Consider the following 25,752-nt stretch of genomic DNA (forward strand, 5'->3'; position numbering starts at 1 on the left):
ACACACAGATTCCGCCTATATATTATATAAGTAAATATACTTTATATTACAAAAAAGGTAATGTTCGAGCCGGCAGAAGGTTGGGACGACATGTTTTTTTTTTGAGCGTCAGCTCCACAAGCATATTCTCAAGGCGCCTTCACTGGGAAGTGATAATGCAAACGGCGGTGGGGTCTAAAAGGAAAGGCTATATCTCAGACATTTTTAGACAATACGCGTCAATTCGGCACAAAAATAAAAATTTATATGGTATGATATTCTTATATAAGAATAGAGGATATGTATAATGCAATTCAATGATAAAGATTGCCATCTCGTCCGTCACTCGATTTCCATGTCATTAAAAATATGCAAAGCAAGGACCCCGCTAATTTTTAATACGTAAATGTTCCCTAAAAAGTGCGATTATTGATCATCGCACTTTTGCAAAAATTGTGTAAAACTTTCCATTTACTAATCACTCCACAGTGAATGAACCCAATGTTCTTTATTATTGTACCTTTCCTTATTTGTAACAGTACACAGATAACTAATACCTTTAGACTGTCCACTCACCTTACAATGCTAACTTTACAAACGTTAATGTTACAATACAACAACCAGTGTATTAGTTGTAACTCTCATTAACTGGGAAATCCTGGGACTCCCACAGTGTTGCCAAGTAAACCTTCAGCATGGCTTGTAAGTAGAGACGGCTGTGCTATGTGTCACAAATTTAATGTTAATATTATATCTTGTTTTAAATTTCGCGCCTCTTAATAGTTTAGTCTATGGTTTTTGCTCACACCCATTCTACTCTGTCATCGAACGAACACGTTTAGCCCTGTGTATTTTTCAATCTAATAAAAGTAACCACTAATTATTAATAAGTGTTTCCTTAATAACCCATCAATTACATAATTTTTTATCTTTTTACACAATGTCGATGTTGCCTGCTCTAAATTTTCATATACTTCTCGTAGTATACGGATATACGGATCAGCCTGTTGAAGATTCTGCATATCAAGTTGTAGTATATTGTACACCGTGGCTTCTATATCGTTTTTTATGCTAAATATATACCTCTTTCTTTCTCCTTATTAAGGTTGAAATATACCGTTATGAATTCTGCAGTGTTTAACCTAAACCCCTGGATGTTGAACTGGCCCTTGTTGTGGAAAAGTTGAACTGGCCTATTTTTAAACTAGTAACCGAAATCCCATAATAAGTTACAAATGGTAGAGTATTTATAGTAATTTTCATAGAGTAAGATTGTATCACTAATTTTCCTTCATAGCATGTTTTTTGAATATATTCTGAACCTGTAACCCGTAATGGGGAAAATTCCGAACTGGTTTCAATCTTCCTCTTGGTGGATTGTCTAACCTTGTTCAACAATCCTGTCTATACTTCGTCAGTAAACAATCCCTGAAACGATAAAAATCTTGTCATTGTTAAAGTTTGAGTATATTTTCTCTGTAATGAATTTAAGCGCATCAGTGGTACCAATACCTTTCCTAAATCCAAACTGAGTTTCTGAGATTATCCTGTGTTTTGTTAGAATTTTAATATACCTCTTGTAAATTATTCTTTTAAGTAACTTAGCTATGTTTGATATAAGAGAGATCGGTCAATAGTTTGTACATTGTCACCGCTACTTTTTAATCTATACATCGAAGACGCGATCAACATCATTAAAGACAGTACAACTGTAGGAGTATATATACAGGGCCTTAGATTTGCAGATGATATAGCAGTATTAGCATCTAGCAAGGAGGACTTAGAGATAGCTTTAAATAAAATGGAAGCGGTACTGACAAAACAGTACTGTATGAAAATAAATAAAAGTAAAACTAAAATACTGGTATGCAAGGGAAGAAAAAGTAGGGAAAGAGCGAATATAAAGATAGAAGACGAGAAATTAGAAGAAGTGGCTGGTTTTAGATTTCTAGGACATCGCAGAATCGTGTCGCCTTTAATAAAAAGCAGTCACTTCTATGCTCACGAATGGTTAATTTAGAAATTCGAAAAAAGTTGTTAAAGGTGTATGTTTGGAGCACTGCGCCGTACGGGTGTGAAACATGGACAGTGGACGCGGCAGAAAAGAAAAGGTTAGAAGCTTTCAAAATGTTGTGTTATAGGCGAATGATGAGGATAACGTGGGTACAAAAGGTTAGAAATTAATAGGTATTAGAAAGAATAGGAGAACAGAGGAGTCTATGGAAGTCAATAAAAAATAGGCGAGATAGGTTGGTAGGACACTTTCTCAGACATGAAGGTCTAGTCAGAGACATATTAGAGGCAGAAACAGGAGTTAGGAGGGGTAGAGGTAGACCTAGGTTAGATTACTGTTTGCAAATTGTTAAGGATGTGGGTTGTTCTAGTTTTAGGGAAATGCGTAGATTAGCTGAGGATAGGAAAGAGTGGAGGTACGTGTCCAACGAGTCTTAGGACTGACGACTTTATGATGATGATGATGATACATTAACATACAATTACTACTTGTTTCGTAACAGGAACGATGATTAGTGTGTTTAGAGGTTTATCGTTGTATTATTTATTGTTATTAATAAAAAAATACCACTAGTATGATGATGATGATCTAGAACCTCTTTAAGATTATCCTTTGGTTTAATTTTATTAAACTGGCATATTCTTCTTTTTTGGGCGCATTTATTACTACATTCGTTAGCCTCTGTAATAGTTTTATTATTTGTTTCAGCTGAAGAGATTATTATGTTCTCTCAGTTTATCATTTTGTTTGATTAGTTCCCTGTAATTTTTTTTTTCCTAATTTAATTCTTTAGTATATATAATCTGGACACTTCACATTCAAAATTTTGTTGAGATTTGTATTTTTTACCTTTTTCAATGTAATTTGAAGTAACATTATCATCTTTTATATTACCACCTTACACTAGTTCAGTTTCAATATACTGTGTAGCATTTAAACCATTTTTTAATATTTTCAACGTTGTTGTAAGATTAGCAGTTTTTTATTCATTGTTTTCATAGCATGTTACCAGATGATTATACGTTACATTTAAATGTACAGGACAAACTTTTATGTGTCTTGAAACAAAATTTCAATTTCCATCTTTCACTCTACGCACAAACTCCAAATTACAACTTTCACACCTCTATTAGGATGACAAATTTGTTTATTATAATCAGGTGGAATATTTCCTGCGTCTATATCGGTCAACGACATAACGAAAACTATATGTTTATAAATGGAATATGACTACTTTATTGTAATATTGAAAGTGAATTATACAATTTTGAATTTGTCAACATTTTAACTATAGTTACATTAATAATTTAACAATATAATCATAATCTTAGCCTTATTAGATAATTAAGGAACGTAGAAATGACAGGGAACTATCACAGGGTGAGTGAAGTCTTTTCACCACCCTGCATCTTCGTGATGTTGAATTCGACTATCGACTTTCGACTTCTTCACTTGACTCGGCATGATTATAACTATAGTAGAATGAAGATATAATGATTATAACTATTGATTTCTCTAATTAAACGGTTGCTAATTGATCTAGTAGCAGAGTACGTAAGTAGGTTTTTAAAAAATTTTAAATTTAGACGTGGTAACATACAACATTCACAAAACTCTCATTAACTGGGAAATCCTGGGACTCCCACAGTGTTGCCAAGTAAACCTTCAGCATGGCTTGTAAGTAGAGACGGCTGTGGTTTTACTGTTGANGTAGACTACGGCTATTTAATTTAAAATTAGTAGGATTTTATTCTGAGAACCATTATATCATAGTAGGTACCTTTTACCCATACTTGTAAATGAAACAAAGAGTACCTTTTGTAACCACAATTTATTTAGGAAAGACAATATACCTAATGTTTTGTCAAGTTAATTAATATTTGAAATTTATAAGTGGTAAATTACAATTTAAAAAGGCCAGACTCTGTACTTTGTGAGGTAGCACTCTATTTATTTCTTCGTTGTAAATATTTCTTGCTTCCGAAAATAATCGTTCGCTGTACACAGAGCTAGCCGGAGAGGATAAGAAGATTGTGGCTAAAATAGGCATACGTTCATATTTACCTTGATTTTTTGCCCATCGTGTGAAAGGGTTCAAATGACGATATAATAAATTCTCTTTTTTTGTGATTCTAAAGCTGTTTGCCTTTTAATAGTCATATTTTCTTCAAAGATTGCTGGCTGTTTGGCGAAAATTAGCTCTTCATAAGAAATTCAAAAAGCTGAATGAGGATCATTGATTTCCACACTTGCCGAAATTCGTAATGATAGCCTTTCTTCTTATTTCCACTGCTGAAGCTCTCAAAAGCATCACTCATTTCTGATATGCTATGAATTTTTTCTCTAGAGAAGAATTTCAACTGGAATCTGGGATCTAACAATATGGCCAGAGTATTTATCTTCTTGAATGTTGACAAATCTGTGCTTTAGTTCTGTTTCTAACGTCTCTCGCATTTTATTAACGTTAGGAATGCTTGTTTAATGTCCGGCATGTGTAAATACTTTAGAAGTGTTGTAACGTGTGGTATTACTTCAGATATTGATGAAAAAGTGAAACTAGTGAGTTTCGTAATTTCTTCAAAATTTCTCATTTAGAACTTGCCACTGACGCTCTGTTAAATTTTGAAAATTTACTTAATCGCTGTTGTCAGAAATGTATGACACATCTCGTTTTTGTTTCAGAAGTGGTTGACACATATAAAATTTACTGTTCTGTATAGTGATAACGTCTTGCACTTATGTCTTATGTTTAGGTAAATTGAGCTCTTCTTGAATCTGAACCAATTTTTATTGCTTGTGTAGATTGACTGAATTGGGTCACAATTCTTATAGATGCGGTTGGAGCTTTCCTTACATCTTCCTAGACTTGTAAAGAGTTATTTACAGTCAGTTGCAATGTGGGTATATACATGCATTTCCAACGTATGGACTGTTGATTACTTTCTCTATGTTAGATTCATTGTCTCTATCACATGAGTAAGTTACTCAATTTGCCACTTATTTGTCATTCCTTCCAGGTAAGACTGAATGCTGAAATGAGGCATCTGCATCACTGCGTGCTGAATAGCTATGTTTTCATCTAGGCAGTGAGCAATGTAGCTTGTCATGTTGTTCATACATGCTCATACAAGTTCACACGTCCGCAATGATTTAAATTGATTTGGCCTTTAAGTTTATCTTTGACATCCGCTTTAACTTTGTCATAAAGACTGGGTATAATGAGTTCTGTCAGCCGACAGTCGCCCAGTGCTTCACCGACCTGTATAAACCTTTTTACTGCACAAAAATGAACCGAATAATTCGGGCGAATGTTCGGTTTGGTACATTTTGAACTGAATATTCGTATTCTGTTAATTTCACGCATCAGTAATATCTACCCATAGAGATATTAAGTGACGTAAACTCTCGACTATTGTTTGTTAATTCCACTTGCCATAGTGCTTTGTTGGCACCTAATATTGTAAAGCACTTCACGTTTTCATTCTTATTGCTATTTCTTCAAGAGTCGGAAGGTGTAAATGCTCTCTTTTTATGCAAGAGTTTAGATAGCGTGAATGCAAGCAGATCTTTAAAGTTTTATGAAACTTATATACCATTACTAATGAGTTTAAAAAATCAATAGACCTATTAACTTTATTTATTATTTTATCTTAGGCCTATACACAGTATTTAATACCATAAGAAGGTGTTTCGTTATACTGTGATTTTTGATCGTTACGTAACTAAAGTTGAGTGTTTTAATGGGTTTTACATATAATTTGTAAGAGTAGAGTTGTACAAATTAGATCAACTGAACGCGTTAATGGTATTAACTTATAAGGTAAAACCAGTTACATCAAGTATCATATTGATCTTAAACAAAAAGAAAGATCGAAATAATATCCAAATTTGCATAGTAGTAGCTATTAGAAAAGGCAAGAATGCATTATTTTAAATATCTAGAAATTAACAAAGCAGTCTTCAATTCCGAAGAACATATGGACAATATTCTGAAAATAAGTTCCTAAATGAAACAATAATACTTCTTATAAATAGCCATAGGTTGTGTGTTGCAACAAATTTAATGTGCAACTTAGTCTTTCAACTTTCAGATCGGCACACCGAATCATTGGAAGATGACGATCAGAGTTGGTTTCAAAATTCCCCATCTAATTCTAACAGAGGGCATACTTCTTCATACGGCCAATTTCCTATGCTTAATGGAACAAATGTGCATTTTGAAACACCTAAAGTGCCAGTTGTCTTTGTGTTGGGTAAGTTACTATCTCATTTAAAGCACATTCATAAAAATCCAATTAGAGCAAACAATAAGTACCTTAAATTTAAGGTTTAGTAAAATTTAATACTGAGTCGCGAAATTTAACTGTCTGTCATAAGTAAGCCTAAAAAAGACGCTAATGATAATAAATTCTAACAAATACTATTGCATTGACAAACGTTTCATCCCATGTCGGATCAATCACAATTGTAAATAAATATTTAAAAGAGATCTGCTTAATGCTACCAATAAATCTGATACTTTGATCTGTCATTACAAAATCCGTGAAGTTCAAACGATGCAATATTGTTTAGATTCGAAATATTGCGCGGAATGAACAGATCATTAATTGATCGGATAACAAATTATTCAATTGAGTAAAATATTTTATAGGTATTAATTCGTCTAAAGTTAATTTCAAACGTCACAATTGTTGAATAAGGACTTTTGCTCGAATAATAACGCGTGCTATAAGACCTAACGGATCGAATATTTTAGCAATAATTGAGAAAATGCTACGTTTACTGACCCTTTTGTAGAACCTTTGTTAAACGTAAATTTGAAACTATCGGTGTTCGTGTTTCATAAAAGACCTGGAGTTATAGTCTCCCCGTAATTATTCATATTGATAATAACGGAATGATTCAAATTCGTAGGAAGTAAATCGGGTATGTTTGAAGCCCATTTTAATATATGGAAACCGGCGCTATGTAAGACTGTCTATAAGTCCTGTTGTAATTCCTTTGCTTGTTCTAGCGTGTTAGTACCAGTTAAGCAATCATTAAATCAAAATTATCTTGGTTGCGCTAGGAAATTGTTTTTAATTGTCAGTTGCTACTTTTTGCAAACATTTGACTATGTAACTGTTGTAAGTCTAATTGCTTGAATTTTATTATTTTCATCGTTACGCCAAAAAATTCTTTTAAAATCCCTATTATCATGGTGTACGTAGATTTGCCGATTCATTTTACTAATGTCAGCTGCAAATGCGTATATGTACGGAATCTAAGAATAATGTCGAAAAAGAAAAGAGAAGGTCCTACTACAAGCTTTTTGTTTAAGCTAATGTTCGTAGTTGTTTTGACCGAACCGTCGAGGACAACTCTGTTTGGTGATTAAAAAACATGGCTTGGAAGATTAAATACGTCTTTAGATTTATACTGTCGATGTTTTTGGGAACCAATTCCTTATGATCTAAATTTAAGTAATCATTCATAAATTCGGAATATTGATTTTTTAAACTGCTGTTCTTAATTATCTTATTTTCTAACGAGTAAAATCTCTTTAAAACTAAAATTTAAGAAAAGATTTTCACTTTTGTTCTCTTCTAAGGTACGGTTATTAGGAACTGATATTTCTTCAACCTCCCAGAATTTCTTTAAATTAAATTGCAAGTCGTTGGTTAAAGCTGTATTATAATGAATTGACCCTTTAGGTAGGTTTGTGCTGTAAGTTCCTCCTAATACCCAACCTAACTGCGTTTTTTGAAGATATGAGTTATCTGGTATTTTAACTTGTTCTACACATAAAATTTCCCAGAACAGTTCTGTGCCAATTAACATATCTATAGGTTGTGAAACATTAAATTGTGGGTCTGCTAAAGTAATATATAATGGAACTGTTATACGCTTAAGATCAACTGAATATTGAGGAAGATTGTGGGTGATTTTAGGCAAAACTAAACATGATACGAAAGATGTGAATGATTTATAATGCGATTTTAATTTAAAGTTTACAATTTTATTAGCATGTAATTTTGATTGGCTTATACCGGTTGTAGGAACAGATAAATTTTTAGTTGTTAACCTAAGTTTGTTGCATAATGTTTCTGTTATGAAATTGGCTTGTGATTCTACATCTAATAATATTCTACAGGAATAAGCCCTAAGTGGAAAGTAAAACTGTCGTTCTGGTGGTTTGATGATATGTTAAATTTAAAACGGTTGGATTGCTACGCTTGTTTTGATAAGAAGTATTTGCTTCGTTTGAATTAATTACCTCCGTCTTATTATTTGACAGATTTACTAGATCAACATGCAACAGCATATTATGCCTTTTATTACATTTTATACAATTGCTTGCAATACCTGCTAAATGGTATTTTTTAGTAATTTTAAAACGATCCCAAACGGAACTATTGACGAATTGAGAACACTGAAAAATGTAATGAGCTTGTTTGTAAATGTAACATACAGGTTTTACTGAGACTGTATGTGCGAATGTGTTATGTTTGTGAACATTATCACGAGGCCTATTAATTTGTTGCTTGAATAGTGATGTTAGTTAGAGTGGAGTGCTTATTCCTTTCCAAAGAGGACATGACTTGACATCTTTGATTTATAAAGTCAATTATATCTTTTAATGTAGCAAGCTCCTTGGTGGCCCTTAATCCCTATTCCTTTCGGGTTTTAAAATCGAATTTACTAGTAATTAAATGAATTACCAAAAAAACCCAATGTCCAGTCTCTGTTTTAAAGACGTTAAGCGCTTTTAAATAAAACGTTACTTGAACAATTAATTGTTGAAGACAAATTGCGGACGGTTTAAGTAATGGTACGTCAAATAAAGCGGTTATGTGAGAAAACGCAATCAGTCGTTTATTTTCATGTCTATCTCTTAATAAATCCCAAGCAGCGTTATAACTATCATTAGAAGCACCTAAAGTAATAATAACATGCGAAGCGCTCAGTTAAAGAGATGATTCCAAATAATGATATTTTTGAATATTGGATATGTAACGGGTACAAGCTGGTATTGCTGGTTGTTGATGGCTCGTGAATAATGAACAATTTGATGTATAAACACACAAAAACCATTCGGCTCGAAGGACCATAAAATGTTGGATGAATATAATGATGCTGCGAGATATTCCCGATTATTATAAAAATAATCGCATTGTGATTTCTCGTTCGGAAATAACTGCACAGGTGTTTTTTATGAGTTTATTTACACTGTACAATATGGACACTATTTACAGGGTAACTGATGTTACGTAAATTAGTACATATGTAATATTGTTATGAATATATAAAAATTGTTAAAAATGATTAAAATGCTTGAAAAATGTAATGTATAAAAGCAGGTAACCTTCGGGTGACGCCCTAGGTCCCTTACTTTAACTTTATATTACTTGGGTACCTACGCACGTCAGGGTAGAGGTTGTTGCCTTTAAATTTTTCCAAGATGAGCCGTTCCAAGAACATTCTTTTTTTTATGTTTTCGTTTTCGGGAAATCTTCAAAAGACACCCAGCCGTCCGTACAACTGGGTAGTGTCGGAATATTTAGAACCTTAATAGCCTATTCTTAAATTTAAGCTTAAATGTAGCTACACGATAATAAGATAATAAACAAAACCTTAAACTAGAAAATGTCTTTAAGTACAGAACAAAACGAATATATAACTAAGTAAATGCCAACTCCAAACCAACGCCCTGGATCCAAAATAGACCGCGGGCGAATTTTTTACAGTGCACCGTTTTGGGTGGATCTGAATTGTAACAATGTAATGAATTATTTGGATTGCATTAAGATTATGTTATGGCAATATTTTAATAGATTTTATTTATAATATACAATCTATATATATTTTACGAGGTGAATTATTATTGTGTACTGACATAAACTCTATTTAACGAATTAAGTATTATGTCATGACAATAAAAATTAATTAAACATTTGCCATAGCATAATAAAATATAATTCTTTCTATTAATTACAAAACGACTTAGCGTACAATAGCTTTTTACCTTGAAATTAAATTAAGTGAGTACTTATTTTGATATTGTACTGGTATTGCAGAGGCATGAATGATAAGCTAATTGTTTTTAAATTTTATGTTTTGCAGACGCCTATATATATACATTACTTTATGTAACTTACTAAATGTTTATTAGCACTTTATTTAAATAACATGTTCGCACCTTATTGTGAACTACCCGCTGTTAGTATCATTTAATATACTTTAGTATTATTATGCTTGTATTTTTGTAATTTTTGACTTTTCATTCAAGGAGGTCCAGGATCGGGAAAGGTAACACATTGCGATAATTTGGCACAAGATGAACATAGAATCGTACACATTAATATGACTGATCTTCTACAGCAGTATACGATTGGTAATGGTGAGTACAGTTATTGCTTCAAACACATACTCATTAAAGTGTGTATAGATTTACATAAAACAGAATGAAATAATTTCTACTATTCTTTTGTTCCATTAATATACTTTAAATTTACTTTCTAGAATACACAATTTTATATTAATTTATTATGCTTTTAATTCATCAGCAGTTTTTTGAATAATGTGGTCTTATTGTTTCTTAAGCAAAACTCTAGAATTTAGTCTAAAAAAACTTTTATTCGCCTGCAATTAGTCCTAAATTAAATGCATATTTCACTTAATTTTTCAAATATTAATCCAGTCTTTAAACTTCGATCTAAACTACACATGCTGTCTTACTTTCCTTTTTCAAAAGCACGATTAGTTTAAGTATTGTAGATTTAGCTCTTCAGTATAAAAAAAAATATTTTTGTAGTTAAGTTGTTTTAATAGATCTTAGCGTCAGGAACAATATTGTGAAAAATCCCATACTACATGCGGGGTGTGATTGATCACAAAAAGTTTACTTCATATAATAAGTAGGAAGCTCCATACAAACTGATCAATGTGACCCTAGTCTGTTTCGTACTTACGGTTTAAAAGTTATACAAGTACATGGATTTGTAGATTTAGAAAAAGCTTTTGACAATGCTAAATGAGACAAGATGTTAAATATACTTAAAAATGTAAGGATGAGTTACAAAGATAGAAGAGTGATACTTAGTTTGTATAAAAAGCAACAGGCAGTTATAGAGATGGGGCTGCAACGTAAAGAATTAAATATTAGGAAGGGAGTTAAACAGGGATGCACACTGTTAAAACTACTTATTAATCTATACATCGAAGACGCGATTAACATCATTAAAGACAGTACAACTGTAGGGATAACGCCGACGGAATTAGTTGTCACGTATAAGGTGAAGTTACCGCAAGCTTCACTCCTTACATGTTACTTAAAGATTCCTTTAGAACCACAATCGTACCGATTTGAGTAGCATTGAAAAGTTGCAATATTTAAAATCCGCTGTAATTGACAAAACCGCTAACAAAATTAAGGTTTTAGCAATAAACGGTCAAAACTGCGAACGCGCTTGGAATTTGCTCGAGAATGCGTATGCGGATGAGAGGATGCTAGTCTCCCATCATTTAAATTTACTTTTTAATTTACCCATATAACATAAGGAAACAGCTGAAGGTCTAACAGCTCATTTTTATAAAGTTGTGTAACAAAAGAACAAAATCGCGATACAGTTTATTAATTTACATAGAAACACAACTGAAAAGAGGGAGGAATCTCTTCCTTGCGGTAAGTAGTATAGTAAGTAAGCAAAATGAACGCGTTTCTTTATAAAACCGCCATGCGTTTGCGGAAACGGAGGAAGCTGCTCCACCTTCCGGCTCCTTCGAAGTGATTTATGTACAAATAAATATATGTGCTATTTTAATAACAAGGATAAAACTAAGAAATAAATTAATTAACTCGGTACAACTACAATCTCTACTTTTTCCCCTCCGTGTGTTCTTTCGCAGAATAAAGACACCTGAACCTTCGAAAGTAACTTTATTGTTTATCTGACATAAGAAAGGATTTATTGGCGAGCAGAGAGGGAGGAGAGCCTGCATGAATTATAATTACACTGAGTTAAAATGCTCCGGTTGGAATACGCAAAACGATGTGCAATTGGCACTTATTTATTGAATACAACAATGCTAATAAATTTTGTTTAAGAATGTCTTGCATATTCGTACTGGAGCATCTGATGAAACTAAAATATCGCATATAAGTGTTTAACAGAAGAAGAAAATGTACTACTATGAAAATTATAGTTCGCTTCTGTACAGCGTGGGAAATATCTACATGTGGTCCAATATTCGCTGCAAGGGTTGGCAAAAACCCATAAAAACCCAACCAGACCACTAAGAACTCTTATAACCTCAAAGACAATAGGCAAGCTATCTGTACAGGTAAAAATTGTCCCGCGTGCCAGGAAGGACAGTATTTGCTATATAAATTCAATAAATTTCGTGGCATGGCAGTGGTCAAAAGAATTAAGATCGTTAAAGAGGCCATACTATGCATTAATTACCTCCGAATGCACAGCAAACGTACGTGTAAGTTCGACAATTGTGTAATTTGAGATCGACTATACGAGAATATGAACAGCCAAAATCAAAATTGACAAATTTTTTAACTCCAATTTACTTACAATCTGTCCTTGTAGGACAATAAGCAAATTTAATATTACAAATAGATATAAAAATAGAATAATGTACAGAGGTCAAATAATATCGTCGTGTTGTCTATTTCCTGTTTAAATACATTCCAATCGGCATTTTTATTAATGATTGGATTGGAAGTCTGAACATTATAAAAGTGCTTAAATACGTTTAGAATTATAGGTGAATGGTCGGACGAAAGGTCAAAGCATGACTGTTTTGAAATAATTATTATTGATACCTCCGATGACTACAAAATCTATCAAGTCGGGTATCTTGTTTCTATTTGTAGGCCAGTAAGTGGGTTCCCGAGTAGATATTACCGAAAAATTTTCTTTCATTATCGTAGCATAAAGATTGTGCCCTTTTGGATTTGGTGTATTTAGCCCAGACCCTTACCATGGGTGTTTAGCATTATAGTCACCTACGGCAATGAATCTGTTGCCTAATGTTTTAAAAAATTCAGTAAACATTTCTTGACTGATGTTGTATTTGGGGGGGCCTATATCGAAGCAACTGCCAGCGGTCCTTGCTGGTCCTCGATTACTATGCTGGTCGCCTGAAGATATTTTTCTCGAAAGTTATCCATTTCGTGGTGCTGAATTGTTGTTTTCATTATTATTACCGTGCCACCGTGTGTTTTATTTCCAGTTAAATTAGTAAAATAAACCTTGTAATTTTGTATTTTTTAAAAATTTTTACTAGTGAAATGAGTTTCAGAAATAAGCATTAACTCTATATCTTGTTCCGTCAAAAAAGCTTTCAATTCATGAAATCTTTGTGCAAAACGTTTGAATTCCACGCTGCTATTTTAAGCGGCATTTTGATTTTTGTTAGCGTTGTTGTCCAATAACGTAGTTATTAGGTTTATAAACGAATCTTTACGAGTCATTATTTGAGAGTTTATCTATACGACGGGCAATACTTGTGCTCTCTGTTTTGTTTTGAATTGACTGTATGCTTACGTTGCCGTCTGTCTCACCTTTGGAGCCGATGACTTAAGAGTAAGTGAAACCTGGAGTAATGTATGTGTTGTTGATGCTGCTGCTGTTGATTCGTTCGTAATTTTGGTCTCAACGACGGGAACATTTTTTGTTGAAGTTTCTTGCGCGCAGGACAGCTTTTATAACTCGCGGGGTGATTATCACCGCAATTTGCACAGACCACTTCTTTTATTTTTCACTCGAAAGGGCACTCTTTCGTGTCGTAATATTTCACACATTTTACACATACTGGCACTTTGAAACAATACTTCTGCATGTGTTTGAACTCTTGACACCTCTAACATTGAGGAATGTCTCTCTTTTTATACGGGGATTGAAAGCTAACAACACAGTGCATTAGTCTATTAAGTTTAAATATGTCTTTGTCGTTCTCATTTACAACCAAGTCTATATAAAATAGAGGTGTTGAGCTGGAGTCTTTGCACCGTTTAATATTTAAAATCCTCAGCACATGGTGACCGAAGCTTTCGATTTCTTTTTTAAGAGCATCCACATCAACAGAGTGATGCATGTTTCTAAGCACAACCTTAAAAGGTTTTTCTTGCTTTCTTTGGTATGTGAAAAATTCGTTTTTTTACTTTTTAATCTTTATTATTACCCACTGTGATCCACCCATGTTTCGATTGACTCGGGGTTTGCGGGGCCTCGTTAGCGTTGAATATTTTGCCGCGTTGACTACGCCTGTATCGACTTCACGCGCGCGCTCTCACGGCTTTTCGATTGGTTGTCGTGCTGTTAAGAAAACATACACACGTCTGAACAGCATGGTTACAGAGCGACGACAAAATTGGAACAAACCTCTTTATCTTTAAGAACGTTATAAGTTAACTGATAACGACAGTGGTAGTACGTGTGTTTACTAGCGAATACGAGTTATTAACAGCATATCTTTTACTTAGTATTTGCTCAACAGCTAATTTCATCTCTGAAAAGTTACTAAATAAACTAGAATTACAGAAAAAACAATGTTCTGTTCCTGTTGGAGCTTTAGATAATCTAACCACGAACACGAAGTACTTAGTTTCCCTAAAAATAAGCTCATTACGCAACGATTTTTAAAAAACGTTTGTCTTTCTTTCTGTTCCAAATAGCCATGAAGTACTTTTAAATTTGTTTTCAAACTCGTCTGATCCATTCACGAGTGGCTATCGGAGAGATTTCCAAAACAACACTAAGATACTTCCAATATGCTTTATCTGTTTTTTTATGGGTGGTTCGCCAAAAGCTCTATCCTGCTATTGCAAAACATTGGTGAACACGCACACGTACACATATATATTCCAAAAATTGTTTGAAATTCGAATTCGCTAAAGGGCAAGCTTCGAAGCGTCTTCCAAACTAATTGTATAAATTAAAATTAAGATACTTTTTTAGTGTCTTCTGGTGGATATTAAATAAGAAACCAAGAAAACACCAACAATAACAAATAACAATTTATAACAATAACAAACGAAAACACAAGTTAATCTACTGTTCTTTTGGCCAAGCATCGCTTCTAGTGCACTTAACATGCGAGCTTTGGCCGCGGTTGGATTAGCCATTGTCACACAAAATAACAAACAAAAAAGTTTTATCTGAGCGATTGTTTTTGTTTCAGCTTGAACGCACTTTTTCACACGAAAATATGCATCACGTCGGGGTCACCACTTTAGTGTCTTCTGGTGGACATTAATTAAATACCAAGAAAATACTAACAATAAAAAATAACAATTTATAACAATAACAAACGAAAACACAAGTAACAAAAAGACACAAGGAGTGAAACATACAAACGAGAATAAAGTGACAAAAAGAAAAAGATAATACAACAATAACAATAACAAAGACAACAACATTAAAAATGAAACAGATAAGAGGCACTTACGAACGGTAGTAGAAGTAGACGGGAGACTGTGTCAGGATATTTTATTTTTTTTTTTTTTATTTTCGTGGAGGAGAGGAAATCTTCAAAAGACACCCGGCCGCCCGCGCGACCGGGTAGTGTCGGATTCATCCCGGAGGACGCCTACCGACTAAAACCTCTCCCCCTCAGGCCGTTCTAGGGCCGCTAGGCCCTCTTCAGCCGCATGGTTTATTTGTTCCTTTGTTTAATACTTGATGAGTTGGGCGAGTGTGTGTTGAAGCAGAATGTCCATTGGTGTACTAGCCTTTTCTAGTTGGTTTGCTAGCCTTATTATTGCTGTTTTAATTTTCTGTAGGTCGATTTTCCCAAGGATGTTCGTGGTCGTTGTCTCTTTGTCGATAGGGTCTTGTTGTCTTCGTAAAGTGGCTCTGGCGTAGGACAGATCTTGTCTAACTGCGTTTCGGTTGTCGGTGGGTCGTTGTCGTTCTTCGGTTGTCGGTGAGGGTTTGGCTTTTTTCCCTTCGTGAAAGCAGGGCAGCCACGATAACTGGCGGGATGATCCCTTTTGCAGTTCCTGCATACGGCCTTTTCCTCTTTTGGTTTCACGCAGTCTTCTGTTCTGTGAAGTTCTGCACACTTCACGCATCTTGGTGCCATTTTGCAGTGGCGTTGGGTGTGTCCCAAGCGCTGACATCGGTGACATTGAGTTGGTCCTCTAGGTTTCCTGTACTTTTCGGTTTTAACTCGTAGTTCGCAGCAAATTGTGATACTCTTGATTGTCTCTTCGTCGCTTCTCTTGTAGGTGATGATCAGTACTAGAGGGATGGCCTTGGAGCGAGATTTCATTCGGTGTACCGTGCAGTCGTGTATTCCTTTGTTCCCATCGTTGGTGGTGAGTGTTGTAGGGATTCCCTTTATGACATATTTTATTGGTCGGCTTGCTTCATTGGCGAAGGTGTAGTACACGGTGTCGGTGCTCTGCAGGTAGTTAATTGTTCATTGTTGGCTGGTTAAGCCTTAATAAAGGCTATTTGTATATCACTCGATTTTGAGTAGAGGCTGTCGGCTCTGGTGTCTTGTGTTGATGTTACGTCTGCTACTTCTCGCTGCTCTCGACGTCAGGATATTAATTTTTGAGAGTATTTATAGGACAGGGTTGTTAGTAAATTTGATAGAATGTTCTAGAAGGAAAGGTAGTGAGAGTGAAGACACTACGTTATAGGAATATTTAGAATTAAGCAGTATAGAATTCAAGAGAAAGCATTTAAGGGTAGACCAGATATTATTATGGGAATGCATGCAGGTATGATTGAAGTTGGATTTCCAGGTAAAAGTGATTGAGAGAACAATAGAGTTTAGATTGAAAGGAAACCAAAGTATGTACAAGATAAGAAATTGAAATGAATTGAAATAATATTTGAAATGAAATGAATTTGAAGTAAAATAATGAAAAAGAATGCTTAAGAAATATCTACAAAAAATATATACAATTGTCCGCCACAGATTACTGTTCACAAATAGTTAAGGATGTTGGATGTTCTAGTTTCAGGGAAATGCGAAAATTTGCTAAGGATAGGAAAAAGTGGAGGTGCGTGTCCAACCAGTCTTGGGTCTGACGACCTTATCACGATGATGACTAGATGTTTAATACTACGAAAAGAGNATTTGATGAAATAGTAGCGATATTGTTTTAAAATTATGCCTTAAAAATTGTCTGATCATAAAATCATCTTGGTCATAAGACAACGACGTCTCGGTTTATTACAAAAATGCGGTTGATAACTAAATACTGCTGTGGGTACTCTACCGCATTTGTAGGAAATGAAATAAATGTACGATATATGTGGTAACATTTGCACTTAGTTGTGCGACCTAACTTACAGAGGCATAAGTGCATGTTGCATTTGTCCTCCTAGGATTAACATAACTTAAATGTATAAAATTATTAATTTATAATCCACTTTCATCAACAATTTATAACTGAGTATTTTCAATGTAAATTCCTTAGTAAATCATGACTGATTTTGTAAATAGGTACACACATTTTGTTTCAATAGGTAGGTATCGCTGAATTTTGGTACAATCGATAGTATTCATATAATCTACACCCTGCAGCTTTGCAGTTTGCCAGAGTCGGAGTTAAAACTATTGTAACTTCTTCATATCTTTTTTTTTTTTTTCAAAATAATGTTTTAACATTTTTTGTTCCAAAGGCCATTAGGAACATGTGCTCTAAATATTATTGATTATAAACGCTATCTTACCTTACATAAGGACACCTATTATAACGAAAGTTATAAAAACTTGCTTTCAAACGTATTTTTTTTATATTTACCTAACCATGCAAATACTATCCAGCTTTTTGCTGATTAGCTCCATTCAGAACAATATTTTTGAAGATAAATAGTATGATCGAATTGTTGCTGCAGGATTTTTTTGTTTCGTCTAAATAACTGTTTATTACTTTTATCAATTACATATATCGGACTAAATCACTATTTTTTTTTATAAGTATCCCGATTTTCTGGTTCGTTAACTTTAAAACGTTAGCGAAGTTTTATGTGCAGTGCTTTATGAATTATACCTAATTATATAGAAGCTATCAAATTGTTCAATAAATTAGGGCTTCTCTACATTCTTTAGTTTTAAGTATATAGTATACGTAGTCCTAAGCACAGGCATTTACATTGCAACGAACAAGCTCCTCTGTGTGTGGAATAATACTTATTCTTACATTTTTGAATACCAAAAATCAAACTGGGAAAACAATTCCCTTAATTTTAACTCGGGTGCCACTTTGCCAAGCAAACAATTACAAAATATAAAAGTTAAGAACAATATATTAACAAAACAAGTACACAATTTTAACAAGAAGCAAACCCAAAACAATTCAAAATCCAAAATAAAAAACAAAGCACTTCCCGTAGAGTCACATCTACAGGGGATTTGACCACTGACTTAAAACAAGAAAACCAAATCAAATATTTGACAACAATCCACTCGAGGTAACTGAACCAGGCTGAACAGGTTAAGTGATCAAATAGCTTCCGAAAAGGGCTGGATATCAATTCTTTATCTCAACTCTGCGAGGAAGAAAGTCAAAACATAAAATAATACCTTATTCGTTGGTTAAACAAAAACAAAATACAAAACAACTACAAAAATTAGAAAACCCAGTTAGGTACATACAAAAACCTAAAAATTAGAATATAACACAAAATTTGGGAAAAAGGCATAAGAAAAAAAACGAAATGTTATATTACCGTTAGTTATTAATAAAAGTCTTACGATTAGTCACAAGTTTAACCAAACTGGTTCAGGTATTAAAATGGCAAAAATTGATAATCAGGTTGCACGATTTGCACAACCTTTAAACACTCAAAAAACCAAACTACTTATCTGGGGTGGATCCCACAACCAAAATTCCTCACTAGGACAACCGTGCCTTTCACTAACAGCACCAGAGGTTGCAATTAAGGGTGCAAGTTCTCAATATTTTAACGGAAAACCAGTCAGGCTAGTCCAGACCAAGTAAAGTCATCGTAAAAAAAGCAGGAGAAGTCCTCCATGTGTGCTCTCGAGCACCAAAGGAACGGGAAATGGATGCTATGGATCTTCTAAAGGCACAACGGACTTAAGCAGGCCTCAAAATTCGGTAGAAAGTGATTAAAAATCACCTTCTACGTAAAACCTTTTCAAACTCTTTAAACACCAAGAGCAACAGTTGTTCAAATAAACATTGCACCTGATGTAACAATAACTCAAAAAACTCTTTCATCAAAATAAAATCCTACAATAGAGCGTTGTCTCAGGGCACGGCTAACGGATATAAGCCCTCTATGGCCATCAAAGGGAGAGTCCGCAAAATTTCCGCATAGAAACTAGAAAATCTTTTCGAACGTTCGATTATCACGCTCCCAACGGCGTGGACTCATCATGATTCATGTTTGTGATTACGCAGGCGAAAATCAGACCAAGCGAATATATAAAAAACCAACCTTAAAACGATAGAAATGATGATAGAAAGAGAAATAAAAAGAAAACGTTACAACATATATCTTTATTTTTAACCTACATTATATGTAATTACTGGTTTAATTAAATAAATAAATAGCAGGTCTGCGCATACACCTGCTTTTTCTTAATTAAATTCATTTATTACAAAATTAAACATTGGATCAAAGCTTCACATTTTTTAGATATGCAAGACTTTTGTCAACTATCCAGTATTACTGTCACAGAGGTACTGATGTTAGAGATGAAAATGGCTCCAAACTCAAAAGGATACTTAGTATCTGGTTACCCAAGAAATATGAGAGATGTTGTTGAATACTCCGATAAGGTAAGAAATTCATAAATTATTGAAAAACAAAAATAACTTATAAAGAACATATTTTAAATTATAGCGTCTTAAAATTATTATGTACTTCGACGTCACATAACGCATTTACTGTCAAGATGGTTTATCTTGAAACGACTGTCTCAGACCTCTATAAAACAAATTAAATCTAATAGATATTTGTAAGTCACTAAGATCCACAGAACATATTATATTTTAACAATTATAAGTTAGACAATAAAATAGTAATTGTTTGTGCAAGTATTAAATATCATACTTTATTATTAAGACGAAAAATAAAGAATCAGTAGGACTTTTAATAACTTAATATTGAACGTGGTTTATTCGAATAAAAATTATCTAACCAAGGAAACCTAAACTTACAATAATTTTAGTAAAGGATACTTATCTACAAAATCAATTGTCATATCCAGTTGCAATGAAACTTACATAGGTATAGGTAAACGTAAAATCTGCTGCAATTATCATGGAATAAATAGTATCCTTTCATTGCAACAATATTGATTTACTAGTACTAAACACCTATTGTCAAAATTCTGCCTATTATTCTTGATATTGACATTCCTCATTGTCAAGGTTACAATGAACCAATTACTGTGCATGCATAAATAAAGGTAATATGCAACAGTTGCATTCTGTTCTATATTTGCATAAAAATTTAGCTAAATTCGCCATTAATGATAAAACCATGATCAATACATACATCCTTTCGTTAAAATATATATATTTTGTGGAGTGTAGTACTGTATATAATGATGGGCGAATGCGAGTGAACAACTGGTTAGTCGGATTTTGAAATAACCTGCATCACATGATGATTGCGTTCAAGTTCAAGTGAAAAAACTTGATAAGTATGTATATGAAACCATCAATCATACCCGTAATTCGTAAGTTATTATGAATTACTCTAGCAGCTCCCGTCTCGGGAACGCTCGATTACAATTGGTACTGATTCTGGACCATTGCTGTGAAAGTTATATAATGCTTTATTAAAACCTTAAATCATATATATAAATATTTAAACAAGAAAAACTAACCTTCCGTCGTTGATTATGTAAGACTATCTATTACCTCTCACTACAAAAAATAACAAAAAAATTAAAAAAAATCCCATATTTCTAAAAGTTACACTAATAACAAAAACAAAAATGCAAATCATACTTTCATCATCTAAAGAAAAAAATAAATTAACTTTTTTTTCAAATCCCCCTTATTAACTACCATCCCTTACCCTTTTTCTTTCCTTTAAATTTGTTTTTAATATTTTCAGCACTCTACAATTTTCATTGATCAATTCGCTGCATTCTTCCCTTACATTGTCTTTTACACCTTCTTCTAACACATGTCTTAACATCTCGCTCTCTTTTCTACATATTCTGCATTTTCTTTTCTGTTCTTTCATCCAGTACTTACTTTCATTACATTCATTTCCCATTTTAAATCTCGCAATTACCGGTATATCCTTTCCGTCTCTCAAATATTCCGGTAATAAGTCCACTTGTCACTCATCCCACAGAAATTTTTTCAACTCTCGCATATTTCGACTTCTGTATACTCCCTAAGATTTCCCCTCTTGTTATTTTGTAACTCCTTTTATTTACCATGTTTCCTATATCCATTCTTTCTCTTCTCGACTCATTTAGTTGCTCCTGACTTATCATTATCTCTCTTATGGTTTTCTCTCTCTCCTTATCATTTTTGTTTTCCAAAGGAATTCTCAATACTTTTTTTTCTCTTATATCTTCTTCCTGCAGTCCTCTCATTTTTTTTTGTATCTTACTACTCTTCTTGTTTCTTCTACCACCTTTTTGATTCTATGTTTAAAATGCATTTTATGTATATTTATTTATTTCCATTACTTTCTAAAACTTCCCATCCACATATTTCTACCCCATACAATAGTACACTTTTCGTTACCCAAGATAGTAAAATTTTTTAATTCGCTCGATTATTTTTCCTTTCTATCTTATCTCCTTTTTGTCTTTCCTACTTCTTCCTCTTACTTCTCCAAATTCCATTATTTTTGTTTTTTCAATACTAATCTCTAAACTTTTTTCTTCAGGTATTTTTCTAGCACTCTTACCATCTCCTTTAAGGCCTCCATACTCGTTGCTAATAATACTATATCATCTGCATATGATAGCGTCCATCTTTCTTCTTCCTACGACTAATCCTCCTTCACTTACCTTTTTCATTGTTTCTTCTAAATCACTATATAAATTGAAAACTGTTGCACTTAATTTACATCCTTGTCTGACTCCTCTTCCCATCAAGAATTATCTAGTCTCTTTATTGCTTACCTTTAGTTCCATAATTTTCTCTGTTATCTCTTTCTCTATCTGTTTTAAACATCCTTATTATTTCCATTCCATCAACTGAGTCAAACGCTGTTTTCAAATCTACGAACATTGCATAGACATTCTTCTTTCTATCTAAATATGATTGTATTGCGTTCTTAATATATAAATAGCATCTATTGTTTACCTTCTCTCTGTAAATCCACACTACGTTTCGTTTAGTACTTTATTTTCCTCTGTAGTTCATTTTCTTTCCAAATTTTACTTATTTCAAACATTTTTTCCTATTATATTTGCTGTGTATATCCAAGCTTACCCCGGGATTCCATCCTGTCCTGCTGCATTTTTTGGCTAATGCTTGTATTCCCACTGTAAGTTCCTCCATCTGTATCGCCTCTTCTTTTTCAATCTCATTATCTTCCTCTACCTCGAATTGCACCTCTAGTCTTTCTTTACTTCCTCCAAACACATTTTTAAAATGCTTGTACCATGTCTGACCCTGTCATTTCTTTTATTTGGAAGCTATCAATTTCTCTTCTGGCTCTCCCATTTATTAAAGCATAATATGCACATCCCATTTCTTACACACTAATACTCAAAATTTCTTCCCTCCCTACTTATGAATACATCTCTTGAATTCCTTTTTTCATTTTTGTCAAATACTGTTATTCCCTCCTCTCTACCCATTCTAATGTTGAAGTCACCTATTACTAATATACTTTAATCTTTATATAATTCAATTAGCTCCTTTATTTTTTCAAGTTTATTGTTTTCCTTTTCATTCAAATATATTATATATGTTATTAGCCATTTTCCGTTTTTCCTATTATTATTCTATTCTTACTATTTATTTATCAATTTCCTTCACCTTTTCTCTTATTCCTTTTTCTATCCCTATCAACATTCCCCATTTGCCCTTCCCCTCTTTCCTACTCTCTCCGCACTATAATTGCTCCATTTATACTTACAGTTAAACATTTTTTCATATTTATTAATGTCCTCATTTTCTTCTCATGCTTCACTGATTATGATTATATCTTACCCCTTTCATCCGTCTCAAAACCCTTTTCCTTGTTTTTAATCCCAGCCACATTCCAGTCAATCGCTTTCATCTCCTTATTTTTGCCATATGCGTAGATATCCGTCCGCCATGCTCTTCTTACCATAAAATGACCCAACCTCCTCTTCCGTCCAGATGCATATTTTCCCTCCTATATTATCCTTCTTGTACCTTATTTTAATATTCACCTCTGGATCTTTTTCTTTTTCTTTTGCTCTCTATGTTTTAATTATTTTTTGTCGTTATTTGTTGAATAATAATTGAAAGTAGCCAGTTGTTGAAAAAATCGGTTATGCCCATCACTACATTGTTATTGAGGTTTATTAACCAATAAATAATGACTCCACGATCACTCAGTTATACTATTATTCTAATACAAGTTATCATCAAATAATATAATTAATTAAATCTTCCTATACAGATTCAAAAGCTGACAGGAGTAGTTTTGATAGCATGGAGAGAAAAGGTTTTGGAAAGACAAATTAACTATGGTGCTAAATTGGGTCAAATAGTAATGTCCTTGGCTCGAATGGAATTAAAGAACTTCTTCAAAAACGTAATCCCTGTTGCTGAGTATTTTGACCATAGCGACTTTTTGGTAACGGTAAGAATTGGTATTAAATAATTTATTTCGACGATAAACATTTAATTTAATAAGTGAGGCGCTGTATGCTTTTAGATTTAAATTCCTATAACGGCTTAGAATGAAGAAACTTAAAAGTTTACAATTTAATTTGATAACAAACAGCTTTACATATTGTTTCATCTGAGGAACAAGCTGAAGATGTTTCTGCGATGTGAAGCTCCATTGCAAATAAATTGTACAATTTTTGTTATTACACACAAATTAATTTGACGTAACTAGTATTTCATATCGCGATTGCCGTTAGGAAATAGAGTTTGTTGGATATTTTATTTCTACAATGAAGACAGGCGATACTGTTTAAGTTAAGATTAATTAAAATATAAAAGATAAAAGTACAAAAAGAAAAGATGTGTCGCAGACAAAGCAAAGTTTGATGGCTAGTTAAATGAAACAAAGTTAAGCCTACAGAAACTTTCCTCCGATCTACCCCCTAGCCTATAAAATTTAAGCTTATCCTAACTGAAACATTCTAATGGTCCAATAACAACAAACCGTATAATTAACCGTCAAACTGTTCTGCATTGTCGACTGAAATGTTAACCTGTTTCTTTAAATTACCGAGCAAATTATTTATCACTAACTGTGATGCCAGTAGTCCGTCATTTACATATAAGGCCAAATAGACAACTTCGTCATTATCTTTTCTCATATTCTTTTCCGAGAAAAACGTACCTACTCATCACAAGTCGCACTTTACACGTAGGCCCCTTGGATATTTTTTCCTATTTAATGCATTAAGCACTTGTGTCATCGCGGTTTTCCACTTATTCGCAACTTAGCACTTAATCGCAGTAACAACACTGCTCCATAGTAGTCTGCACGTTATATTGTACGTCTGTCGCGAAGGTGATGGACATTTTCAGGAAGTTGTGACCTTCTACTTCTTCTTCGTCTTGTACAACTTTATCGTCTTCCTTGGTTTCTGGTTAAAGTTGTGCTTCAAGTTGAACTTGAGCTTCTCCAGGATGAAATAGAATCATAATTCAACGGGTGCTTTTTGTTGAAATCCACCTCAGTTTTCCATTATCGAATGCGACATTTGAGTTTGTTTACCCAAACTACACGCTTCAGAAGAAGTTTCTTCGTGGTCGACAACTTTTAGTTCACGAGAATGTCTCCTTTCTTCGCTTCATTATTAACTTCAAAATTTTTATACCCCAATCGACTGTGCCATAGTTTTAGTGTTTCACTTTGCGCTTCTTAACAACTGTGAGTCAATTTCACTCGAAACTTCATTATCCAGAAGTTATATTTTTACGTACGCTTGCGCATGATAGTTTGCCGGCACTGCATTTAAATTCACAACGGGTGATATTTCGCCTTCGCTGGTAGTCAATCGTGTTTCTTTTTTGAGTAACAGAGTTCCATACTGTCCGGAACGAATTATATTTTGCCGGCAGGCTGTTTATAATTTTCGAAGTATAGCACTATCACTCATTGTTTCATTTATGTTCCTTAATTGTTTTATTAGCGATTCGATTTTCGAGATGCGGGGAATTATGCTGTCTTCCCGCGATAACTCGGGGGCTTCTGCTCAAGGACAGCTAATAATTTCTTCCAGATTTGACCAGTAGTTATGCAATTTACCAAGCACTAGATTCTGTCTTGTACAATCATTGTGTTAATCAATTTAGTAACTCAAAACACAAACACCCAGGACTCATAACCAGTTGGATATTTTGCTTTTACACTGAAGGTGTTTACGTTAAGTTTAATTAAAATATAAAAAAGTATAAAAAGAGAAGATGTGTCGCAGAAAAATGGAACATGATGACTGGTTAAATGAAACAAAGTTATTCCTACATAATCTATCCCCCCATCTACCCCTTAGCCAATAGAATTTAAAATTATCCTAACCGAAACATTCAAATGGTCCAATAACATTAAACCTTATCATTACTCTAAAAGGTCTGACCGTTCGCATGTATGTAATGTGTTCCATCCGGGATCACTCTAATAATTTACTAATCTAGT

General features: G+C 33.6%; 1 protein-coding gene across 4 annotated transcripts in view; it reads left to right on the top strand.

The window, feature by feature from the left end:
- The window catches only part of LOC108744752 (adenylate kinase isoenzyme 5), a 63,343-nt gene that overhangs the window by 14,872 nt on the left and 22,719 nt on the right, over positions 1 to 25,752 (top strand). For 3 of the 4 annotated variants that reach the window (XM_018480659.1, XM_018480662.1, XM_018480661.1), the window contains exons 2-5: positions 6,085 to 6,246; positions 10,263 to 10,373; positions 19,615 to 19,757; positions 23,554 to 23,736. In XM_018480659.1, the coding sequence (XP_018336161.1) occupies positions 6,085 to 6,246; positions 10,263 to 10,373; positions 19,615 to 19,757; positions 23,554 to 23,736 (599 nt within the window). Of the gene's footprint in view, positions 1 to 4,347; positions 4,553 to 6,084; positions 6,247 to 10,262; positions 10,374 to 19,614; positions 19,758 to 23,553; positions 23,737 to 25,752 lie in introns of those variants that run through there. The other variant, XM_018480660.1, reaches the window with a different exon arrangement.

Source organism: Agrilus planipennis, unplaced genomic scaffold (assembly GCF_000699045.2).
Source record: "Agrilus planipennis isolate EAB-ADULT unplaced genomic scaffold, Apla_2.0 scaffold46, whole genome shotgun sequence".
Classification (NCBI taxonomy): Eukaryota; Metazoa; Arthropoda; class Insecta; order Coleoptera; family Buprestidae; genus Agrilus; species Agrilus planipennis.